The 25724-nt window shown below is 42.9% G+C and overlaps 1 protein-coding gene across 2 annotated transcripts in view; it reads right to left on the reverse strand.

Annotated features, from left to right (window-relative positions):
- hmga2 (high mobility group AT-hook 2) overlaps positions 1 to 25521 on the reverse strand; it is a 38349-nt gene extending 12828 nt beyond the window's left edge. For both annotated transcript variants that reach the window (XM_035147496.2, XM_035147495.2), the window contains exons 1-3: positions 24989 to 25521; positions 23885 to 23971; positions 15819 to 15869 (exon numbers count right to left, since the gene is read on the reverse strand). In XM_035147496.2, the coding sequence (XP_035003387.1) occupies positions 15819 to 15869; positions 23885 to 23971; positions 24989 to 25096 (246 nt within the window). In that variant the 5' untranslated portion in view covers positions 25097 to 25521. The remainder of the gene's footprint in view (positions 1 to 15818; positions 15870 to 23884; positions 23972 to 24988) is intronic.
- Between the last annotated feature and the right edge of the window lie 203 nt (positions 25522 to 25724).

Consider the following 25724-nt stretch of genomic DNA (forward strand, 5'->3'; position numbering starts at 1 on the left):
AGACTTGGAAAATCGTGCACACGGACAAGACGCTTCGGACCCTCTGAGCACTGTCAGTCACTGCATCGCTTTTAAACCCCCCCAAGAAAAAAACACAGTGGGCACTCCTCATTTGTTGTTGGGAAATTTGATGCCTGTGCACTTATTCCTAGAAGTATTTATTCCGAAGTACTCCTGTATACACACACATATTCATATATAATTTACATCAAAGCAATCATCAATAATCAAAGTTATGTCCCAATCAAACACAGAACATTCATTTCAATCAGTCCTAACTTGATATCAGTTTCTATTATTTTTATGGATGGATATGAGCTTCAATGCTTAAGCAGTTGGGGGAATCCCTTGCATATTTCCCTATTGCATTAGTGTGTTCACAGTGTGTGGCAATATGCAGAGCACAACAATGGACCCTTCTCCCCCTCCACAGTTGCATTTCTGACCAAATAGTGGAAGGGGAGTCACCACCAAGTTTGTGTAAATGGAGGCAAAGGAATGAGAACATGTCGTCCGTGCCAAGAGTGACGTACTTGTTGCCAATGCTGCCTGGCACGTTTTAATCATTGTTTCTGTTGAGTGCATAATGGCAATGTTGGATTCGGGAAGTCATTACCTTGTTGGAATTAATACACTACACCAGAGAGTATACTGTGTACACAGTGTACTCGAGTTGGGGAATGAAGTCTCAGATTTGAGAAAAAGTGTACGTAGATTCTATTTGTGAAATAAATAGTACAGATCGAAATTTTTAGATAAGAACCAATACAAATACAAGATAATGGCCATTGATGACCCTCTCTTCTACCTACACTGAATAAGGTTGGTTTACACTAAATCCCACGATGAAAAGAAGTCCTTTGGGTTGTCCTCAATATCTGATGTTGTATCTCCCCAATTTCCAATAAACCATTAACAATGAACCTAAATTTTGCTTTATTATTAATATCATGGTCACCTAAGTACCAGCACCAGTGAACAATCCCTTTTTGACACATTATGCAATATAACAAAACAAAAATGAGACAGCAGTCTGACCCAGACAGTGCTGGCTACAAAGTAAGTACGTAGGTGTTTAAGTCAATACTTCCAAAGTAACAACAGGTGTACGATGTGCTTTGAAGAGTCAAACCGAATGACCACGAAGACAAAGGGTGAAGAGTCATCAATGTTTGCAGTCTGTAAGTAATAAAATCTACAGCTGCAGTTGCGGTGCATCTGGGACCAAGTTTTCCAAAATAACAGTGAAACCTACTCTTTACGTACAGAAGCCACTCCTGCTAGTAAACCTCCCATCCCACCAGCCCGGACCCCTCTTCGTCTGCTACACAAAAGGAAAAGCGTTGTCTTTCAGAGTTTCTGGCAGATCTTTGATGTTGCTGGTTCTAGTGTGGGCAGCTTCAACCACTTCAATATATAAAACAAAATTGGGAGCACTACGGTGGAAGCCAGCTGAAAGCCAATCCCTCCGTGGCTCCAAGAATGCAGCGCTGCAGGCTCTCAGCTCTGCTACCACACAGCAGCCTCCTTCCAGAAGTCTTCCTCTGATTAAAGAGAGAAAATTGCCTCCGCTCCGCTGAGCACCTTGTACAGACCACCATTCACAAAAGCCCCACCCATCACGGGAGGTGGGCCCCCTCACCCTGCTCCCTCTCCGTCACCACAGTAGCTGTCCACAACACGTTCCACTGTGGCTGCAGGTGACTGGCTTACTTTATGCGTTCCCCAAACTAGTCATATGCTGCAGTGGTGTCATCACAGCTTCCCATAGACCAGTACAATCCACAATTCAAAAGTAATGGATTTAAAAGTACTGGATGAACAAACAACTTGGTCAATAGGATCCATGGATGCTTTTGTAATTGGACGGCTGTTGATGTCTTCCACATCACAAAGAACTGTGTGAAGGCCCTCTTCGTACAAGTGCACATTCAAAGACCCAGGACTTTACCACGTTTCCTGAAAGTGCCACTTCACTGTGGACTGCTCGAATGGGCAGGCGGGTCAAAAGAAGACCCTGTACCTCACCACTTCACTTCCTCTGCTCCTCACTTCAAATCCTAAAACAATCAGCATCTTCCATTGGTGGCCCCATCTGGTGAAATGGAGTAGTTTCACCACTTTCCAGATCTTACCAGTTAATCAGACCAAACGATGAACTGGTCAGATCCAAGCCCTTTAGGAGCTGAGCATTAAGAGATCTTTATAATAATAATAATTCCTGGTCATTTGCTTGTGATTTCACATGGTCCATAGTTTCGTTAACTTTGAAACATCCATCCCTACCCACAGCTACATCTTTGCATCAATCTCAGGCAAAAAAATCATGTTTCAAATGAGGCTATACCCAAACACCCCTTTGTCTTGGAATGTTCCCCCTGCCCACTTGCGTATTTAAGCCTTGGGAAGTTCTGTTCTCTTCTTTTTCGGGTCAAGTTTCGTTGATTTGTGCCTCGCCATCAATGGTCAGCCTCGGATTTAAAATGAGCGGAAGTACTAGAGGCAGCAGACTTTCTCCCTGACAGAGTTTTGTGATCAGGTTGCCATGTTTTCCACGTTTGACAAATTTATTTTGATTTCTCAACATCTTGCACGTCATCTGTCATGACTATGGAAGCAGTCTGCGTTGGTGCTTGAGGTTTATCTGCTGAATGTAAATCTTCATTCACTGCAGCAGCACAAGCTTGAACTGATTGTCGTTGTTGAGCAATTCCTCTTGTTCACCCAACCACTGTTTAACATCCTCCTCAAATGTGTGGCGGTATTCCACAACGCTGGCAAACCAGTCATTTTGTTAGATGGTTAACATATTATTTGACATGGTGGCATTTTCACTAAAGTGATCATTTTATCCACCGAGATTTTGAGTTCTTGTTGAAGCTGTTCGACTACAGTATATTTTATTATTCTATGGACAGGCAGTCTATGCGTGCAATCACCTTTCTTAGTAGAGCCTAGACTTGAAGGACACCTGGAAGTATTACACAAAAATTACTGACAATAAATAACAAAGTTTATGAAGCAATATTAAGTTGCATAAATCAAATAACCTGCCACTTTTTCTGCACACACACAAGCTTATGTTGATAGAAAATGCAATGATTAAAACAATTAGCAAGTTACATCATCCTATGAGTTTCATGCACCACAAGTTCCTAGGTTCAACTTATCTGTTTGTTCATTCTCAATGTGAAATATAACCAGTCCATTCAGCCTCTCGCTCGCGTCACTCCTCAAAGTTCAAGTTTCAGGTTCCTGAGGTGAATGACTGCTCTGCAGTCACAAGTGGGGTTTTCAAAAACAACACAAAGGTCGTTCAGACATTAATGACGATAGAACTTCCTGAATGAACATATTACAACCAACCACGAGCATTTATCATTTAGCATTTAGCCGGACCATGCATGTTGATCACACAATATTGTGGATGTGTGTGATTTGGTGGTGCATCAAATCAGTTGTGCAACTGCTCGGCCTTTTTCAGTGAGTGAAAGTAAACATTTAACCTTCCAGCAGCTGCAGACTCACCAGAAGCTTCTCCTCCGCTGCAGCTGCTGATTTGGCTCCTTCCTTTTTCTCCATTCACATCTGGTTTATCATGACTGCATCATTTTATTTCAGATTTTGCTAAAATTATGACTTTGAATGCAGCAAATACATTATTTGAGATAATAAAATGATTCTGATTTCCCGTTAGTTGTACAGTCACAACTATGGTTTATATGTTGTGATAGAAACTACTCCACTGTGCAGCCAATAACGAAAAACTAAAAGACTTAGTTTCGTCAAGGCTGGTGACTAAGCCTTAAACTTGTAGTGCCGACCAAGGAAACAGACCAAGACTGTTTGGGTCTCAGGGACCTGATGTCAGGGACTAGAATTTGATTTGGGTTCGGATGATGGTTCTCCAGGATGTAGGTTGATTCCACCAAAGCTGTCCAGTAACCTGTCAGTCGGTGTAACTTTGTGTTTACTCCTTGTGGTTTGTTTGTAAAAAGTCAGTCGAAAACCGGACCAGAACTAAAAGGCAACAAAGTCAAATAAACAAATGAACTAAGTGCTGTGGACGACAGTCTGCACAGGAGGCGTTTCAGCCAAGTCTCAAGTGTCAAGCTCTTCTGACGGAACAGATTCCTGTTTTAAACAACCCTGCTGTCTACACAGGCCTTGTAATGGCTCATGTTTAATTCACACTCAAAGCACATAAACATGATCTTAAGTGTATTTTCACACTTCAACTTCAACTTTTATTCCCTTGCACACTCATAACTACATAGAGGGTTTACGGTCCATTCTTGTTGTCTGTGCTATCAGCTTATCTGTGCAGTATCTGCTCTTTTAAGTCGCTTCCGGATGTAGACAATGTTTGCAAACCTCACATCTCCAAAGTACTTGTCATTACAATGTCAATGTGCATGTTGTTTATTCTATTCTATTGTATTCTATTTTTCAAATGCTCATGTTGCTGTGTCGACACCTTCCATTGCATGTATAACAAAGACAAAGTATTTGATCAATCCACACGTGCACCTGACTGTGTAGACTATGTGCAGCAAACATATGTAAGTGTCCCTGCTCTGCTGTCCTTGCAGTCTGAGCATTAATTAGCCCATAAAATAGGCGCTGCTGCTGTTTGCTCTGGTTAACCGTTAGCGGGCCGGCCAACCTTTGGACCTCCTTTGAAGCCAAACGGATCATTTGACCCACTAAGTTCAACCTCCCATCCACAAACACAGGGCTGCGGGGAAGGAACGCCTGGCTGCAGATGAAATGCCGTGTAGAGGACGAGGCAGTTAAAACCATGGAATGCTTTTAACACTGAAATTGTTAAAATGTAACAACTTTGCCTTATAGAGCACTTAGGTGGGTAAACACAAGGTTTGTAAAAACATCTGGGAATTCAGCTTCTGCTGCAGTGAACTGTTAGTCTGCGAAAACCAGGATGATTGAATTTTTAATGGCGGCTACATTGTGCCAAAAGAATCATTTTTAATTGGTTAATAATATCACGGCAATTATAATTACATAACTGATACATTTATAGCACCAACCTATGAAAGGATTAGAAACATTTATATTTAAATTACACTATTTAGAACTAATTGTTAGTAAGGCCAACCACATGGACCAATAATTGAATGTATTGATTATTATAAAAGGAGCTGTGCAAAAAAGGAGCAGGGTTATACATTGTCAAAGGGGGGCAGAGGGAACAAGTAAGAGTCTTCATACTGTGTAATATAAAGTATTGTGATCTATTATTAAAGGAGTAATGTACAAAGAGCAACTGATTATTGATTAAAGTTAAGTTCTTCTTACTGAAGAATTAACAATGTGATTACATTTTAAAGGTTTAACAAATAAAGAGCAACTAATTACTGATTATAACAAGAAAAAATAATAATTCTTTGTAATGACTAATCAGAAAAACAATGTGATTCATTTTTAAGGATTAATAAGTGAAGAGTCACTGAATAAAAGTGACGATCATAGTAAAGAGTAAAGTAAAGTGATTACTTTTTAGAGAGGGACATTCACTACTGACACAAACTAAACACATGAAATGTGTGTTGAATTCTGAAGACCGCGTAAGACCGACTCTAACTTCAACTTTTTTTACACATAATATCTAAATTCTAAAGGGCCACGACATTCACTGAGCAAATGTATCCTCCCCACAGAAAGAACCTTGGCCTCCAGCCAAACCTATGGGAGTTTTTGCACCACAATCATACGGATCATAAGTTGTCTCCTTCCTTCTCGCACACATACACCCACTCCTTCACTCCTCACATGTGCATGCGTTCTATTTCTCTAGTTCTCTCTTTCTCTTTCTTATTCTTCAAAGAGGGTCATTGGCCCATCAAGTCTTCTTCTACCCCTGATTGAAACAGCATTGAGGAGGTGGCGGTAGCTGACGTACTTTGACCCATTCATACAAACAGGGAAAACAGCACACACCTTCAGACAAAGGCATTGGTCGTGTTGTGATGGAGGTAGTGAAAATGTAGAGGCTGAGAGAGAAGTTCAACATCTGCCTACTTTTACACACTGAACTCACCCCCCATCTCCAGAGAGAGGCCACAGTCGCCAAGTGTTTGCTCATTGTTGGAACCTTTGGATTTCTCGACAATTTTGTAAGGTCTCGACCTCACAATGTAAAGTTGAGGTAGTGATTTGGCGCTATACGAATAAAACTGAATTGAATCTGTTCTAGGGAACAGGGTTTTAGATGTTGTCAGAGAGTCCAACAACAACTTCGACCTTGAGAGATTTTTGGTGCGTGAGTGGTCACTCATGACGTTGGCCTCAAGAAAGCAGCAACAATTATTATGTGCCAAAACTTCGGTGGTCACTTCACTGATGGACACACATCTTCTGTTGGGAGTCTCGTCAGAGCCTGTGGTTGTCTGAGTGTCAACCGATCAGACACCCAACTTGTTCATACACTCAGGTCTTCCTCTGAAGTTTCTAGTATTGATATCAAAAGGTTATGTAAAGGTTATGTGTTAATTTGGGGGATTTATGTTGACTCACACGCTGCTTAACCCCAGAGAGCACACAGAGGAAAAACAATCCAGGAGAAAAGAGCAAACATTCAGTGCGGTGGAAACTACACCTAAGCACCACTACTGTGAAGAAGAACTGGGCCACCCAGTCGCTGTCCTCTGCAGCTAACCACAGTAGCACTGGCCTCATTATCTTCCTGAAATGATTTTTGCTATGTTCCTCGATGGAAGTTGCCCTTCTTCCACGTTGTCCACTGTGCAACACCCCTAACCCTCTCCATTCTCAGACTCTAACACCCCCAACCCCCAGCCAATGCCCCACCGGAGTTATGAATTGCACCTATCAGGGTCCAACTAAATCCTGTGATTAGGGGGAATTTGCCGAAGGGAAAAATGTCTGTCGTTGCAAAGAATGTGGAAAATTCCTAGCAGACAAGCAGCCTTTTGTTGGGAGGGTTTTGGGGAGAAGGGGGGGGCTGCTCTGAAAAGAAAGAAAGGCGCAGACAAATTGGATCGGCTCCATTTAGGGAGTCTCTGCTGTTTGAAGTGAAATCTGTTCCCAAGTATCTCAAAGGAAAAGCGGAAGAAAAGTTGAGGGGAAAAAATGGCAATGTCTGTTCAGACTTCACAAATCCTTCGTTGCATCTTGGTTATTGAACTTTGCATTTACAGAGTTGAAGCACAAAAAAACACAAACATTCTTTTGTTTCGTTCAGTGTGTGTTATGAGCTCAGAAGTCTTCAGTGTCTTGGAACCATTTAATCCAAATGCATGGGGCTGGTTCTCAGTGTGCATGTGTGGCTGCTTTGGAACAGGAAGGACTCTATCCATGGCACTCAGCTCTGCCTTGTTTTAACAGAGCGTCGCAGATGTTATGAATTAACCTGTAGTGTCTGGAACAGCTCACTTCCTGCCTCATAATAGTGGTAGCAGAAATACTATAATGCCGTAAATATCCACATCTATTTCAGGAATTTGAAAGAACTGCATTGTGAAAGGAAGAGGGGGAAAACTCACAAGCTACACAAGCTGCCAGGACAACACGGGACAGCCGTGAACCTTCCTGTGTAAAACAAACAGTGAATCCAGGGGTGCTTTAAGTAAGTGCTCTCCTGCTTTAACTACACTGCAATGTTTATTTTTAGAGTTTGTGAGCAAGTTTGCTCATTTCACTACAATGTACCTGCAGTCACTCGGATTATAATTAGTTTTGTCAGTTGCTTTTATTGGGCTCCACCAATTTTTTCGACCAAAAACCAGTTCACCTCCTGTTCCACAAATAATTTCTCACCCACATATGATTGTGTCTGACATATGAGTGTTAAACCCACAGTGGTGGTGGCCTGCAGCTCCTCCACAGGGGGATTCCTTTTTTTTTTCTCCACACGGTTATCTCGCATTTTGTGTTTAAATTAAAGAACATCTTGTACAAAATAAATGTTTATTTGTGTCCGTTGAGAACATGAGGCTACTGTACGCAAATAGTGAATGGACTGCTCGACCGCAGCGCTTTCTAGTCGACCATTCAAAGTGTTCCACTACTTGCCTTTCACCCATTTACACACACAAACATTCATACGCACTCACACAACAGTACAACCATCAGGGGCCACTTGGTCTTCATTATCTTGCCCAAGGACACTTTGACATGTGGTCTGGGGGAGGATAAACCGCCAACCTTCCGATTAGTGTCGGAACCACAGCCGCTCATACAAAGCCCCATGTGTGCATGGAAATCTTCTCCCTAGGTATTAAAACTAGAGATTCTAGAGGAATTGTGTCACACTGTATCACTGTAAAGAAAACCGCTAAAGTGTTTTTTACTAATTGGTGTTGTTGAATATGACAAGTGAATCTCCCGCTCTTTACATCCCCACCAGCTCCCTGCCATGTAATTGTAGATGAGGACTCAGAGTGAAATGATTAAACACAGGCTGCAGTCGAAAAAAAGGGGGTGGGGGCTGGGGGAGGGAGGCGTAGGTGACCTGTAGACATCCGCTAACTTCCCCGAGAACTCCTGATGTTTGTCGTTTGTTGAGGCCCGGTCTGAACAGAGGCCTCTGGTGGCAGGAATTCATCCCTTCTGCCTGGCAGCAGTCGTGGCTGGAGGAAGGTGGGGGGTTGAGAATGTAGGGAATGAGGCAAAGATGCTGCCCACCCCGCAAGCCCCTAACTTTGTGGTCTCTCTTACAACTAGCCTTAGTGGAGGAGAACAGAGCAGCAGCAGCAGCAGCCTAAAAATAAATAAAGTCCAGTAGAACACAGACACAAAAACCAAGTCATTCCAATGTACTGAACCACGGTCTGAATACTCATCATCTACCTCACTCAAGATCATATGAATGTCTGTTTGATGTAAAACACGGCACAAATATGAAGTAAAGACTGTCAGATCAACTTGAATGCCAACTTGCCACTAAGAGACATTAGTCTGTCCACTATGTGAACGACACACTAATACAATATCATAATAACAAACTTGTTCTATTTCTATAACCCAACAACAAGGTAACAAAGCGCCTCACAACACACACAACACAACAAACTCAATAAATGGCAGTCAGTAGAGTGCATACCGCCACCAAGATTTCAATTTAAATGAACTAGATCTAGATCTGCAGCAAATTGCATGAACTCGTAAATATCAGTCCCATTAACATGCCTGATTCTTTTTTCACAAATTATTATTAGAGAAATCTAAATCTTGCAATGCTAAAGAAAGTGAGAAATAAATTCCTGGACCCATCTCCTGGTCTGGATCTACACCAAAATGTGTTGGTTTCTTCTGTGACATATATCGCATCCCTTCACCAAATGTTGTGGTAATCCATCTCAATGTTTTTGTGTAATGCTTCTAATAATCTTACAAACAGACAGACAAAAGGCAACATGAGGCACTAAAATGTGAGACAAGCACCACCAAGGTCTACGTCTGTCTAGTGGACGTCCTGAATACTTTACTTTGCAGATTATACTACAAACTGGACTCAAACATCACTAACCTCTTTTACCAGCTACAGAAGAATCATTACAGAGAGTCTTAGGAGGAGAGCAACAAAATTACAGTCGAGTGCTCAAAACGGACTTTTCAAGAGGTATGCCAAGCAATCATGAAGATGGAAGGAGGTAAGAGGTCCTGTTACAGCATCCGAAAAGACATAGACCAAATTAACACAGTCGAGAAGAGGTTTGAGTATGTATCGTGATGTGGATATTAAATTATCACTCATAGAATACAAGCTTTTTCTCACAGGTCTATATCCTAGTGGGACATCTTGCACGTAACAAGGAGTCGTGGGCAAATCCTCGATCGCTGGTGTCAGTGGATGACCGATGAAAGCTCAAGATGGATCCGGTTTTAAAAGTTGTTACATGAACAAGATTCATCTTTGTCAAACGTATTCAGAGGTCAAGCTTTCATACTCTTAAGGACTGTACAAACAAATTCAGATTACGCCTTGTCTCGTTGGTGCACCACAGCCCTGATTCATCTCCTGACTCACCTAGAAACCCTTGAGCTCGAAGTTCCATATTTTCCTTGTGACGCATGCCAGGCCTATAAAAAGCTTTTTAATGCGTGACGATGATCACAATATCACAATTACGCCCTGCCTTACACACGGACATATTTATCCTGCCACCCGTTTCTGAAAAGACTTCCCAGGACCCCTCACCACTCTTTTAAAACTGCTGGACAAAGTCTGAATTAAGGTGCCTTCTTCCCGGAGCTCTGATTCCAATGCTTGGCACCTGTCTTCACTCTGACACGAAGCCAAGAGCAGCAAAGCCTTGAGAGATGGGAGCAAACCTCTCCCCTTCACACTACATCAACTCCCCCGAACACATGCTCACGCTGCAGCACTTGCGCTTCCTCGCCCATTCACTTAGTCATTTCCGCACATCTAATGCGGAGGGCATTAGTCTCACAGTGGACTCCATTTAACACCAGGGTTTGCGCTGACACAGAAAGGGGAGATGGGTATAGCGTGTCCTGGATGTGAGTTTCTTTCGGATGTGACGGCGGAGAATCCAACACAAAGAGGCAGCTGTGTGGAGGGCAGGCGGACGGCCCGAGGGCGGCGAAACAGTTTGGCTTCCAAACCCTGGCGGGGAGGAAGTGTCCAGTGGAAAGGGCAAGGCACAAATAGAGGAGGGTGATGCAGAGAAGAATATATTCTCCTCTTTCCTGTCTCCTTCATTCTATGATGGAATTCCTGTTTGGCATTTGTTGGAACATATATCATCCTTGTTTCCTTTGAGCTTTCCTAGATTTCCTACATATTCAGTCAGCTGCAATGGACAATAACCATCCCAATGTGACTTTAATATTAACCATTTGCATTTAAAATGCTTGGTTGTATTTAATTATTCATGTGTTTATTTATGATATACTGTAAGTTGTACTTGGGTGTCTAGAAAGGCACTATGACACAAAATATGTTAATTATTATAATTATTATTATTACTAAACAAATCTTGATTAAATCACGACTAAATTATCTTGACACATAAAGTTAAATAATTTAGGGCAATTTAATGTTTCTAGTAAGTACTATACAGTACAAAGCATGTGGTGGAGGTGAGGGGGCTGGGAGAGCACCTTCACCTGCACCACAGAGGATCGATCAGCACAGGGGAGAGCTGTTAGCTGATGGATCCTGAGGTTTAAAAGGCAGCCTCAGGAGAACACTCAGGACTCAGAGACACGCACAGGAGAGACACTGGTGCTGAGCTGCAACGCTAACACGCCAGCAGAAACTGCTGGCCTCTTTATGTTGAGTGTTACCTTTATGTTTGCACCTGGTCTCTGAATAAAGAAAGTGAAAATGTTAAAGCCTGAGTGGTTTGACCCTGGCTGCTGTGGTGAGAGCCCCGTGGCATGGTCACCTGCCACAGATGTATAATGAAAAGTAAAGCAAGTATTTGCATCATTAGACAGTTGAGTCTTGTGTTAACTTACAGAATACAATAATATTAGCAAATGCAGTATTAAGACATGAATGTTAGAATGTTCTAAAAGACATTATGGAATATACTGCCTTGTGTGTGTGTCCGTCTGCTTATTTGAACAGGAAATTTGCCCTTTTGGGTGGCGAAGCTCTCAATAACCCTATTAGTGAAATGAGGAATGTCCCTGATAAGTCTCTGGTCCACGGAGAGCGTAGCCAGAGCATTAAGGCGATCATGTGTCATGGTGTTCCTCAGTAAAGTCTTGATCCTCTCTCCTCAAGTAGAGAAACACCTCCCCTGATTCTGCCTTTGTCCCTAGTGTGGCGATGGGAATCTGGAGAAGATTGTCCGTCTCAGTAATTGTGGCCTGAAGGTTGTTCTTCGTGAAAAAGCACCACAGAGACAGCTTACTGCTGCACACCTTGAACTTTTGATCATGGCCTTGTTCAAAACGGCGTTAAGCCTCCATTGAGGTTTTCAAGTGCTGCGTCTCGATCGAGCACAGTGATTCGCTTAAATAACTGGGAGAATATCTCAGAAAACCCGGCCAATGTCTGATCCTGTGATATCCTTATGATATTTCCTGCGAGACGGGCTTCAACCATTGCACATAGCAGTGGACGAGCAACACTTTCTGTAGATATCCCTACGCCTCATGCTGCGTTCCACCTGTGGTTCCACGCATCTCCTCCGCACATGTTTGAGCCATGAGGGGAAAGTGCTTAGCCTCTCCTAAAGCACTAAAATGGTTGTGTTGGCATTTGCTTGCTGAATTGGGATGAACTTGGGAAAATACATTCTAGGACATTGACATAGACGTCAATAGCAATTCCCATGGAGGACAAAGAACTATATTTCATTTCATATATCACATTTAACTGTTCTATTTATTCATACTAAAGCACAATATTTTAAAACACCTGCTTGGGATCCTTACTGAACTTTGTACTTTAATCCTTGGGACTTTCACCAGTCTGAGAGCTGATGTCCAATTCTCTGCAGAGTAAGAATTTAGCTTTTTAGTAGAATGTTAAATATATACCAAGCAAGAGGGGGAAATATATTAGGTCATATTTGACAGTTTATGTACATGGCAGAAACTCTGCACAGTATTATAATAGATAAGAAAAACCCGGCCTAGTGGTGAGGAGGAACTAGATCCTGTACGATAGATCAACCCGGTCAACATGTGCTTATCACAGATGTACTGGTATTGGCGTACGTCCTCGTAGCTGGCACGGTCAGCTACAACAAAGGTGGCACTAGGAATTTGTGCGAACGGACCTTTCAACATTTGCTTTTAGGTTCCTCAGATCCAGAGAAAGATTGCTTTGACTGCTGGAACTGGAGGGGAAATGATAAGAGCTGGATTCATTGAAATGGAGGAAACACTTATCCCGCGGTTGCACAAATGTGGAAGTGTCCCCCTGTGCAGGACAAGGCCGCTATTTCCAGCAGTGAGATCTCTCCTGGGCCTGATTTTGTTCCATGTTTTGCATTCACAGTCGATCCTAATTGAGTTTATACTGTGCACAGTCCTCTATAACATACACCCTTTGTTATTCCATCACTGACGGGGCACAGATGTTGGGGCAGTGACACTTTGACCAACGGAAGAATGAATGGAGGAGATGTTTACTGTGTTCATCTAAAAGCAAGCACAAGAAAACTCAACAGGGCACCTTTAATTGGAGCAAGCTCGGTCCAGTTAAGGGTCAAAGAGCAAATTGACCTCAATTATTACGAAACACAAAAGGTTGTTTTCCCCTGCTACTAATTCATCAAGACTTGACACTATAAAAGCATCTTTTGTCGTGGAAACAACAGGTTTTCATTGTTGCTTCCATGCAAAGAGGGACAAGCTTGCCTGTAAAGGAACCAACACATAAAATTCAATGGACAGCGGCCATTTGGCAGCAGAGAAGCGGAACTGTTGTGCACAACCGATGAATGCCATCTATTGGAGGGCAGAGTTACCCTTCAAGCTTTTACTAGCAGAGGAAGCTGCTCAGCTGGTCGGCATCTCAGCACCTGCACATATAGAGGACAGGACCCTGCAGCCAAACACTGGAGGTGCCAGAGGACATACCAATGAGGCACTGACCCTGGATCAGCCAGGTCTGACCAATCGGAGCAGTCCCTGCCAGTGTGGTTGTGGTGGCAGCGGGGTTGATACTGTGCATGACTTTTAATAAGGTCTATTGTATCTAAATCCAGCATTAAATGTAACCATAGATGGAAGAATGTTTGCCTGCCCTTCAAATTTCTTGAATCCGTTTGACTGGGCACACAACATGGAACTATCTGAGATCAAAAAGCAGATGTCAATGTAACTTTAATTTACTGTGTCAAACTCTATTTGGAATCGGGTTCCCAACATCATATGGGTGATTCAAACAGAAGGAATAACGTTGCTATGGAGACAGAACTTAGATGGCTATAATGCAAGAGCTGAGGGTTAAAGGTCAGTTTGTCACTCTCAACTAAAATAATTGCTCTTTGCCATTTATAGTGAATTTCAGACTCATGTTCCCGTTGCATTGCTGCTCTGTCCCTCAATGAGTAGTTGTGTTTAAACTACACATCAGGAAAAGCAGCAAAAGAGACAAATTCTCCTGCTGACGGATCAATGTGCTAGTTAAACATTTCCTTCAGACATAGCCGAGAGCAGCTGTAAAGCAGCACCTGTGATGGTCATAGGGGTGTCAGCCAATGCATTCAATCATTAGCGGTGTGGCCTGTGTGTAGTTCTGCCAGAGGGGCTGACATAAAGCAATGGAGGCTTAGTGTGTAGGTGAGTGTACCTGGGACGTGCAGGCACTGGCAGGCAGCACTAAAAAGGAAACGCTGCAGTAAATCTGAACTTGTTTTATTAGTTTGAGTCTGAGGGTTCAGTGGCGGCCTGCAGCTGATTTGACCAACTGACTTGGTGTTGCTCTATATCGAGCACTTTATTAGGAACACTTGAATCTAGAGTTTTTACTCAGAAAAGCATCTGATGATAAACAACTTGTTAAACCACATGGCTACAACAGCAGAAAACCAGGTTCCACTGCCGTCAGCCAAAAGCATAAAAGTTAAATGACGTGCAACATTACGTTACCACTACAACAGCAATGTATAGTTATTTGCTCCGCCTGTTAATAATCCTAATATGTCATGTGTGATTGGAGGAAAAAGCAAACAAAACAATGCAGCCCTGCTGTTGCATCTTAAAAAGCCAGAGATACATTCACTACAAGTACTGCAACACCTCCGATGATCCCGAGCAGGTATTTTGAGCAGGCGCCTGTAACAGTGCCTAGGGTGTCTATATAATTTTTTTTTGAGTTTATTATTCTTTTCGTTCTACTGGCTCTGATTTTATTCATGTCTTTCATACTGTATGATGTATTTTGAGTATGTTTATCTTTTTTTTTCCAATTCCAATCAACTTTTAACATGGTTAATTGAATCTTGAATCTTGACACTTGTCTTGTGAGCTACACTCATCATGCTACACTGATCCACTGGAAGTTCCTCCATCCTGGCAACTGTAGGCCTGTTGTTGCAGAAGGCCGTGGAGGCGGAGGATTCACTTGCCCTGCATGTGAACCCAGCAGCTAATTTACTTGCTTTAGATTTTAAAGCCGCCGCGTGGAGCTAACAAGCCTCAGCATGAGCTCGTACCAGCAAACCAGCAGAGTGTTAACATTGGTGGAGATAGTAAATATGCACAGTTGATTCTTGGAATACACCATTCCTTCCAGGAAACTGGATATAAAGCACACACTTTATGACCCTCCACCTCTGTTCTTGCAGGCTTTCGCCTCTTTGTTCCCCCCCTGTGACACATAAAAACGCAGAAACGATATATGCAGGAGAAAGCTTGTGTTCCCTGCGTCCCTCCTCGCCCTTCCTGGTGGCACTTTGAAATGCCAGCTGCTTTTCCCCCGCGTTATCAATCAGCTCTGTTGCGTTTGGAGCTGATAAACACTGAGGCCTTCAAGCTGTCAGAGGAATTGTTTAAGTATTCCTGCGCTCAGCGTGGAGAGTAAACATTTTCTTTGACTGATAACGCAAACATTTTTGAACACACACACACACACACACACACACACACAGACACACACACCAGCAGCATAATCGGGCCAGGAAATGTTAGGACAGTGAAAAAGAAAACAAAAAGATAGGGAAATAGTGTGTCTTCATAAAATCACTTGTTCCTTTTCTCTTCACATGCACATTTTTCTTCTCTTGCCACAAACTGATTTGGATCAACTGACACAGAAACCCTTGTGCTGAGTGTAACATGTGCTCCAGTGTCCGGCATGCCAGACGCAGACACACACTCAGACCTGAAGAGATACTCAGACTCACCCATTTCCTGGGTCGTCCTCTGGGTCTTTTCACCCCGGTTGCCTCGGCTTTCTGTGAAGACATAGATCATAGATTCATGAGTCCATGACATACACGACATTTAATATAAAACACCTTGTCAGGCAAAATAAAAGAAAAAGAACACATGTACTCATTTCCCATGTTAGGGGGCCATACCAGTAGTATAAACATGAATGTGTGATTATGAACAAAGTATCGTTTTAGGTACATTAGAACATGAACGGAACAAAAAGTATTTCACGATACAGCTTTTTTTAACAACTCCTGATTGTAAATTTCACTTCAATTTTGTGAGGCTCAGAAATACGTATTCATCATTTTACAGCTTATCTATTACTGATGAACATGTGATGAAAAAAATACTGTGTCAACATCCCGGGGGCCGCACTTTTTCTGAAGGCTTCATTTTCTGTGGCTCGGGTTAATCTTGACATATTGTAACTTGGGTCTTTTCTTCATGGCTTTGGCTGTTGTTTTTTATCACTTAGAATAACAGTGTACTCACCAAATTAATTACTGAGGTGTGGGAACACGGTGAGTTCGCCGCAACTAAGTCCATTGGGTCAAGAAGCATGAGCAGTCACACGACCAGACAGGTTGGACACCAACCAACAGCTGACGGATGTGCACCTTTGACTTCTGCTGCAAATACGTCTGCCAAACCTGGTACTCTGTTTCAAGTCTGATTGTCGCACTCCTGTGTCGTCTTTCCTGTCTTTGTCTGACTCCTCTTTTAATGATATCACTGTGTTCTCGTGGCTCGGGCCCAATGTTGAACTGACAGATTGTCCAAAACTAAAAAAACATGATCCAGCAAGATTTTGACCAACCAGAACTATCCTTTGGGTATAAGAAGAAAGCATTTAAGTAAATAATATGATTTACTTCACCAAGGGCTCTATAATGACCTATCCGTCCTTTACAGTGACCTGCAGTTACTGAGTTTTAAATAAATGTTAAATGTTCTGTATTTATATAGAGCTTTTCTACTCTTGATGAACTCAAAGCGCTTCACAATACAGAAGACTGGGATCGAACCACCGACCCTCTGGTTAATGGACAACCCGCTCTACCTCAAGAATCAACACAATTTAAAAGCATGTTTGACCTTTTTTTTTATTCACCCCATCAGCAGGTGCCTCCATGTATGGGAAGCCTGATACTGTTCATCTTATTCCTCTGAGCCATAGAGCATTCACAGCATTAAATGTGGATTCATCTACAGCTGAATTAGTTCAGTTAACACGTGTGCCACTTCTTTCTGCTGGACTTATGTTTGCCTCAATGTACAGCACCCACTGTTCCAGGAAAATCACTGAGCCTTTTGTTAAAAAAATGTTAAAATGTAAATAAAAGTATTTTCCTTAGAAAACCCACAGATTTTGACAAAGTGACACAATGGTTGTATGGAAATGCAGCACAAACACAAAGCAATCTAGCATTGCCATGCAACAATAGCCTAACCAAAACCCTAACCACAATGGCAACCACTCTATTTTATTTATTCAATGTAGACTTTGTGAGTATATGTTTGGTCTCAGGGCCGTATGTGCATTTGTATTTTCCTGTGCTTGCTATTTGATGTTATGTCCCGTTATACAAATGTGTCAATACAATGGACTTCTGTTACAAATGTAATCAGACATTATCCTGTATTTTTAAATGTTAACACAGCCCATGAAATGATCAAGATAAGAATGTGTTAGCTAATATCTAAATACTGTGGGGGACAAAATGCATTATATATTAAATATTAAAACATAAGAGAATAGAAATCTTGGGGTTTTTTTATAAAAAGGGCTTAGTAATTCTCAGAAACCCATGGAGTAAACATGCCAGACTAGGCTCTGCAGAATTTTATGGTAAGAAAACCCCAGAGAATGTAACAAAAGTCCCAACCAATGAAGCTTTCAGATGAGATCTGCTTGACAAATTCGGTCCCATCAGCTTTGACATTGAGGTGCCAGCATTGAGGAGACGCTGCATGATATAATGTGACCAAAGTACTTATGTCTGGACTCACTCTGGACTGCATGTATGGAAATGATAAAAGTTTGCAAAGCAACAAGTGTGTACGTTCCTCTACTATCAAAAAAACGATATCCTCCAATAGGAATGTCCCTGTTTGTTTGGCCCGAGGCGACTGAATTACCTTTCTGACTGAGATAACAGACCAATTTAAGGGAATCGAGAGAGGCTGGACCTGAGTCTGTCCTGCACAGCCAGAAGTGAAGCCCTGCAGTCATCCACCATTAACACGACCAGACGAGTGTCAATAATTCATGGGATATATCCAGGTTCCCCCGGTTCTTGGCTGGGAGTCAGGTGAAATCTTAGTCAAATTGATGAGCTGCAATGAATTTTGCAGACGATGACGAGCCAAAGGCCTGTATCAGTGATATGTTGGTGTTTGGGAACGAGTGTAGCTTTGTTGCAGTAAACAACACCAGCTCCTTTGTCAGACTGAAACTGAAGCACAAAGCCTGGTCACATGGCCCGCAGGTGGAGTCTGTCAATGCCTCACCAGCACTGTCTTATATGGCTTTATTCACAGAGCCAACTCCCGGCATCTCCGACAGTCTTTCTTCCCAAGGTGCACATGTGGCCATGTAAGCAGCCCATAGTTACATTTTGTTGCTAAACGACCTGTGTATAAAGCGACACAGTCTGTTTAGTTATCGTCAATGTTGTTTCCATTATTCATGACCATTCCACAAACATAACCACATATTTATCAATGTAACCATGACAACAGAGGTCCTCTAACCTGAAGGAAGTACTTATATTAGCCACCAGCCACAATCTTTCTCCAAACCAAACCAGATCAACCCTGACCACCTGTTTACTAGTGTTACTATCACGACAAAGGTCCAGTGCACCTGGCATTGGTACGCTCCTGTTGCTTTTATTTGAAGGTATAGGGACACGCAATCTCTAAGGTTGTTAAAATTGAAGGACTCATGAAATGCATTGGTGTCGACCTGAGGCCTCTACTATGTCGCAGGATTGATGGATATCAAGGGGATTTCAGCTTTAATCCTGGGTTTTAAAGTTTTACGAAGGTAACTCCCTTCTTACTCGGATAGGCTGTCATAATTCATGGTTAACTACTGACCAGTCAAACCGCTGGACAACCAGAATCATCGATCAACAAATCCTGATTGGCACAAAAGACTGTAGAGTGAGTAAAATCCCTTTGTTGTTCCAGAACTTTCCGTGTGTCCACTCTGGTTTGTAAGCAGAGCTTCTAATAACCAGGGGGAGAATTTATCACACTACATTAATGTTTCACAACAATTATAGCTTCATTTAAATTGACCAAAATTTCTTTTGAACAATAATTTACCAGCAGGGATCAGCATTGCTCTTCATGACATATGAAGTACTGTCTTCAACAATTCTGCCTCTTTCACATAAAGTAGGAAAACTGAACCAGTTGAAAACCAGCTTCAGAGTACATGGTTATCCTCTGTGGCTAATGTTTGGCTCAGTGAGGCCAGATATTGAAAAGATGGATATGTTGAACTCACTTTACAGTACAGCCCCCAGCTTGTATAGGTAAACGAAGCACTTTGATTGTTATTGTGTATGTCCAATATTCTTTAAATGTTCTTTAAATGAACATTATCAATTTAAAATGTACTTATACCTGCAACACTACAGAATAAAATCCTTATTATGTGCCAAAATAAAAAATGTTGGGCCCTGAAAAAGGCCATATACCTTGACCAGTCTGGTCTCACAATTCTTGCTGATACGTTAAATTAACCTTTAATCTGAAATACCTGCTACTTTTGTCATCAAATAAAAGACACCATCAGGTTATGTCAAGCCAGGACAGGTGATGAATAGGCGCCTCCAATTTTAGAGAAGCTAAGTATCCTAGGATACAACAAAAAGATGTTTAGTCACGATGTCCATTATCAGCTCTTCATCATGACACATGACATTGTTGGCTCGCCAATCAGTGCACTGTAATCCCAGTTCTCCTTTTGGGATCCTGCATTTTTAATGTGGAGGCTTAATGGTCTGAAAGACAACACCCTGTTCAATTAATCATCATTGTGTTTAATACGTCTGAGCAGGGAGACACCGATTGTCTGCAGGAGCCCAGAACTCTTAGGGATCAGAGGGAACCTGCCATGAATCCCCTTTTCTTTTTTTTTTACATAAAACGACCTTTTTCTCTTTTTCACCAAACTACTCTTGGTTCACGTTCTTAAAAAGCCAATTAAAATATGTTCTTAATTAGAGAACCAAACTACAACGACTGAATGAGGTCATTTGGAACTGCTTTCGTAAAAATGACGCATGTGAGCCTTTTCTCGTCAGTTGTCCCGCTCGGCAGGATCACCTTTGAAAACCACTCTATAAGTGACTATTACAAGAAGATTGATGTGGCTGTTTTCTGATGTGCCGCCGCTGTGGTTTTGGTTTGGTCAGGTTTAGGATGAAAAATGACTTGTCCAGGGTAAGAGAGGGTTTGTGGTTTGGATTATAAAAAAAGCTTTGCTAAGGTTGGAAAAACCTCTTACATCAGCGTTAGGAGTCAAAGTCTGTGTAAAGGAAATAAGTTTCTAAATGTGAAAATACTATGAGCTACTGGCGTCCAAACTTCTCCGGAGTTTAAAATGTTTACAAGTTTCAGTTGTTCTCTCTGTAACAGTTCTAAATTTTCACCATTGCTTTTTCACGGTCATTGTATTTTCTGTAACTAAGCAACCAACGGCAGAGTAGATAATCTGCTTCCTGTTTACACCGACACGCAGATTCCCAGTATACGTGAGTGGTCACGGTGTAAAATAAACATTGGCACCTGCCACCCACTAAATCCAAGTGCTTTTGTATTTCATTTTAATGCTTAAAGCTAGGGTTGGTAATCCTGGAACAGGCTTTTCCGTGACTCGCTCACTAACTCCTGACCATCTTCTCTGCTTCAGCGGTGTGTGTCGGGGACGTGAAGAGGCTTTCAACAAATAAGTGTGTTTCAAAAATAAATGACCAACCTTTTTTAGGTTTAGGGTTACAATAACTTAGCCTCCCAGCCAGTTCGGTTAAAACAATTTCAAATCCCTTTGCTTAATTTGTAAAGTTCGTTCATTTGGGTTATTTCAAAAGGTGTCAATCAAACCCTGGTGTGGACCAAACAACCGAATGGCGGCCACCTGAAAGTATTTAGGCTTTAGGCTACTGTAGGTTTTATTTCTCAATATTGAAACCTTATTTGATATACTCTTAATAATCCAAATTTGGCTTGGCTGGTTAATAACACGTGTTCACATGTATAATTAAGTGCAACAGCATGAACGGCTGCAAAGTGCGACTGTCGGACAGTGTAAGCCTTTATTTCCATTTGTACGATTCATCAGGTTGGGACTGCTTGCTTTTTTGTTCTGCCTTCTGAGTGTGGCCATTCAGAACAGGTCAGAGCCCACTTTGTAGGACTCTGTTTGCTTTAGGCCGAGTGAAGTTCATCAATCCATCCACCTCCGCACCCTAATGGAAGCAATGACACAACTGTCTTGCCTTGTCGGGAGGTTATTTCTAAACAACCAACCAATCCTGCGACTGTCTGCTGAGGACGGCCGCAGAGTTTGGTGAGAAGTTTTCTTTAAATGACACCTTACTTTTTTTTTCTCGTGGTAAAAAGGTCAGTAATATCCCATCGAGGTGTGCAGCAAAATCCTTTCTTCTTACAAGCTGCTGCGATATCTGTCAGAGATTGCCGAAGTGACTGATATGGGAAGGGGAAATGAACTTTTAAAGAGTATATGTTAAAGGTGTGGGCTGACCCTGGACCCCTTTCATCCGAGCAGACCGATATCGTCAGTGTTTATTATAACAGTGTCAGATGAGATTCGACTGGATTATGGCGAGAGCAGAGTGGTTCACTTTTCAAAGAAGTGCTGAGAATGTTTACAGTGGTGCGCCGCGGCAAGGGAGCACTAAGGCTGCTGTCAACGTGAGCCTATCACAGCTTTATCTGTCTCGTGAATGAAGACACTGGGGGGGGGACTGGTAACAGAAAGCCGAAAGTATGGCGGGCTATTGCTGCAAAACGTCAAAGCTTTACTCTGGATCAGTTTTCCTTTGCCACTTTAACCTTTTTTCATCCATCAACTTTATCTCTCATGCACGCTGTCTCCCTCTTGCTGTGGAGATGTGTACACAAGTGTGGGAAGGTGCAGCTGAGTTATGGCTGCATGTGTGTATCAGCACAGACGCACACAAATACGTCGGCCTGTCCCTGTTTTCATGGGTTTGCGTTTTCACAGCCAAAGTGAGTGAGTTACGATGCTCTGTTGGCTGCACACACACAAAACTGCACAAGGGTCAATTAGAGACGTTCTCTTGGCCGCTTCTTTTATACTTGTAATGAACGTGAACAGATTATTGACATCAACATTAACATAGGGTCAGGTCACAGTAATGTTTGTGCTTTTTCAATATCGGTGCCAACAAGATACATGAGTGTCAGCACTGATATAAAACAGAACTTTTTAGATACCTTTTAAGAATATGGACGTGTTTTTCTTCATAGTTATTTTTTCTAATTAACAAAAGGAGCCAAATTCTAAGTGAAATTTAAACACAAGCGGCTCTATAAAAACCTTAAAATAAAACGGTTTAACAAATCCGAAACTGTCGGATCAAAGAAAAAGCAAACATGTCGACAAACGTCCAGACATTCCATGCCAGTCGGAGCTGGAGCCGATAAATACCCGTGACTACAGCACAGTCGTTTGACCTGGGAATGAATGCTGATTGTAGTGTTTCCCAACCAAGACAAAAGCCAGATGTGTGTGGGTGGTTGTTGGTGGGGGGTTCGTCCAGTGTGAAAGATGCTTTAGTGATTGTTTTGTGCATCACAGCTCTTATCTATGTTACTTTTACAGGAATGACACTGCGACAGAAGTGGAGGTAAAGTTTGCAGCTCATGCAAAATGCTAACCAAAAGTCATAGCGTGAATAGTTAAAGGTTCAGTGAGTGGGATTTAGTGGCCTCTAGTGGTGAGGTTGCAGACTGCAATCTACCAAACACCCCCATGCCTCAACCTTCCTCTAAAGCAATTTTCAGAAAATGAACCCCGGAGATGGTCCACAGAACGGGGCCCGCACTTTTACCGGAGTTTGCCTTTTCACACTTAAAAAACGCAGCAGGAGATTCTCTGCTCAGATGCGTTCAGGCGAGGGGTGGAGCCGGAGGCAGGACGTAACGTATTAATTCTGCACGCGTTTTGTTTAAAGCACATCGACACCGGGACCGGCCCTTATCACCACAAACTCTCGTGACATCTTGGTCGGTGTCTTCTACTTATATGGCGCCACTTTTTTCATCCCGACATATTTGTATTCCTTTTAGTTTTTTTCAGTTTTGCGTCTGTCACGTGTTAAAAACATCGTCGCTCACGGTGAATCCTGCTGAGGATCTCCCGCTGTTTTCTTACATACGTTTATACCAGTGGGCTGGTCGGAGAAACTCGGACATTTGTGTTGACCAGAGATTAAAAACAGCTCAAGTGTGTATGGTCAACTTCAGGTAACACAAAAATGTTAAAAAAAAATAAATAAATAAAAGGTCCTTCTAGAGCCAGTGGTTGCTTTGTCTGTTCTGGGCTAGAAACATGGCGGACTCTGCAGAGAAGGACCCACTCCATATGTTGATATGAGGGGCTCATACTTAAATAACAAAACACAGCAATTCTTAATTTAAAATATAAATATGAATAATATATTCAGTGTCTTCCAATAGATCCCCCTAAATCGTATACACTGGACCTTTAATGACTTTCATTCAAATAACAGAATCAGGAATAAATGTAAATGAAAATAAAGATATCGAGAGACTCTTCTGAAACATAAGACCAAAGAGCAGGGAATCTACTCAAACTATCAAAGTTTTAAAAGTTGCTTTAACAATTAAAAGTCCCCACACGTGTCCACTCTAAACGCCATGTGTTGGCTGTAGGGGACGTAATGAATGTCCTCCACAGTGACATGAGTGGTGGTGTCTGTGTGTCATTCACGTTCCCGAGGCTCCTCACCTTCTGCGCTGCCTTGGAGGGGCCCTTGTTCTTACTTCCTTTGGGACGGCCCCTTGGTCGCTTGGGGACAGGCTCTCCACTTGGCTCCTGAAAGGGAGGGAGGACATGACATGGGTGTCAAGGATGGGAAACAAAGCCTTGAACTCCCCCCTTTGGCCACCGCATGTTGTGGGGACGCACTGTAAATCTGTTTACACAGCCACAACATGGGGAACATCAATCCTCACGCCTTTAAAGGAAGACTTGGTTTGAGGGTTAGGAAACGGTTTGGGTGAAGGTTAGGGGTTCCAGCCAGGGAGGTGGCCGTGATAGAGGGAATGTTTCACAGTTTAATTACATTCATATGTTTCTATATTTCTATTTATTTTAGTATTAGTATTGCATGTTACTTATTACTTGCTGCTGTAACACTGCAAATGTCCCCATTGTGGGACTAATAAAGGACTTCTTGTGAATGCAGGGGATTTATTATTGAACCTGCTTCCACATTTTAAGACTTAACTTTCTGATGCAAATATTTCTATCTTCAAAAGAACCTGGTGGTGCAACTTCACACTGTTTCAACATGTTGTACATCAGCAATCTGAGAGGAGGCTCCTTCACCAACACTGCAGCCCTGACGTGGTGGTTCTGCTGTGAACCTCGGGTGATCCTTCGCTTCAACCCTGTATAAAAAGCCCTTAGTTGTCTCTGAATCAGAGTTACACTCATCCCCATACTTTCCTTCTTACTCATGTTGTCATTTAAAACCAGTGGCACGGAGCCAGGCCTGCAGACAGGCGCATTCCTCCTTATTTGTAGGAAATACTGGAGCTCCCTGGGTCCTGTGCAGACAGAGACCTGCATGGAGGAGTCATGGGGGGCTGCATCGCTGCTTCGGTGTCAAAACACAGCGATCGATATCAAAATCAGGTCAATCAATATCAAGTACTTATGTCGAACTGATCCAAATCAGAGCCACACTTCTGCAGGACTTGTATCAACTCTGCAGCCCGAGTTGGACGCAGCTCCACACGCTGACCACCGTGCAGCTCTCTGCTCTGTAACTCTCCTCCCTGGGTGGATTAAAGTCTTTAGAATTCACCATACACCATCTGCACTTACTTTCGGGGGCTTCCTCGGTCTCCCCGGCCTCCTCTTCTGGGGCTCCGCGGCCCCGGCGGGCTCCTGGGAGCCGGAGCTCTCCCCGGCCTCGTCCCCGCGACCGCTCATGGTTCCTACCGTCCTCCAGGTGAACGGAAAACACTTCTTTTAAAAAATTAAAAAAGAATAAAAAAAGAAAAGCACCAGTAAAAAAACAAAAAAAGTTAAACGAGGGGCCAGTTATTTCAGCGGGACTTTTTACGCGTGTGTAGTCCACTTGGAGGAGTCCCGCGGGCTGGACGACCTGTGGCGCTGGAGGAGGAGTGAGCCCGCAGGCAGCAGCTGGAGGGTTTGGCTCGGCGAGCAGGAGACAGGAGGACACCGCCGGGACATCGGACTCTGGAGACGCCGAGCAGCAGCGGCCGGAACTCGGCTACAGCGCAGCAGCAGCACCGCGGCACCGGGCAGGACCATGCGGCGGCGGCGGCGGAGGAGGAGGAGGGAGGAGGAGGAGGAGGAGGCGGCGAGGCGTGACAGCTCAGTGGGCTGCGGATCGTGTGAGGAGCGCGGGCACAACAACCACATCCACACTCCCCGAGAACCGGGCTCCACTCAGCGAGGAGGGGGAGGGGGGAGGAGGAGGAGGAGGAGGAGGGGGGTCTGAAAAAAAAAAGAAAAGAAGGAGAAGAAGAAGAAAAAGAAGAGGAGGAAGAAAAAAAAAGAGAGAAATCACCTCTCCTCCCGTGGGTGGATAATG

Source organism: Hippoglossus stenolepis, chromosome 22 (genome assembly GCF_022539355.2).
Source record: "Hippoglossus stenolepis isolate QCI-W04-F060 chromosome 22, HSTE1.2, whole genome shotgun sequence".
Classification (NCBI taxonomy): Eukaryota; Metazoa; Chordata; class Actinopteri; order Pleuronectiformes; family Pleuronectidae; genus Hippoglossus; species Hippoglossus stenolepis.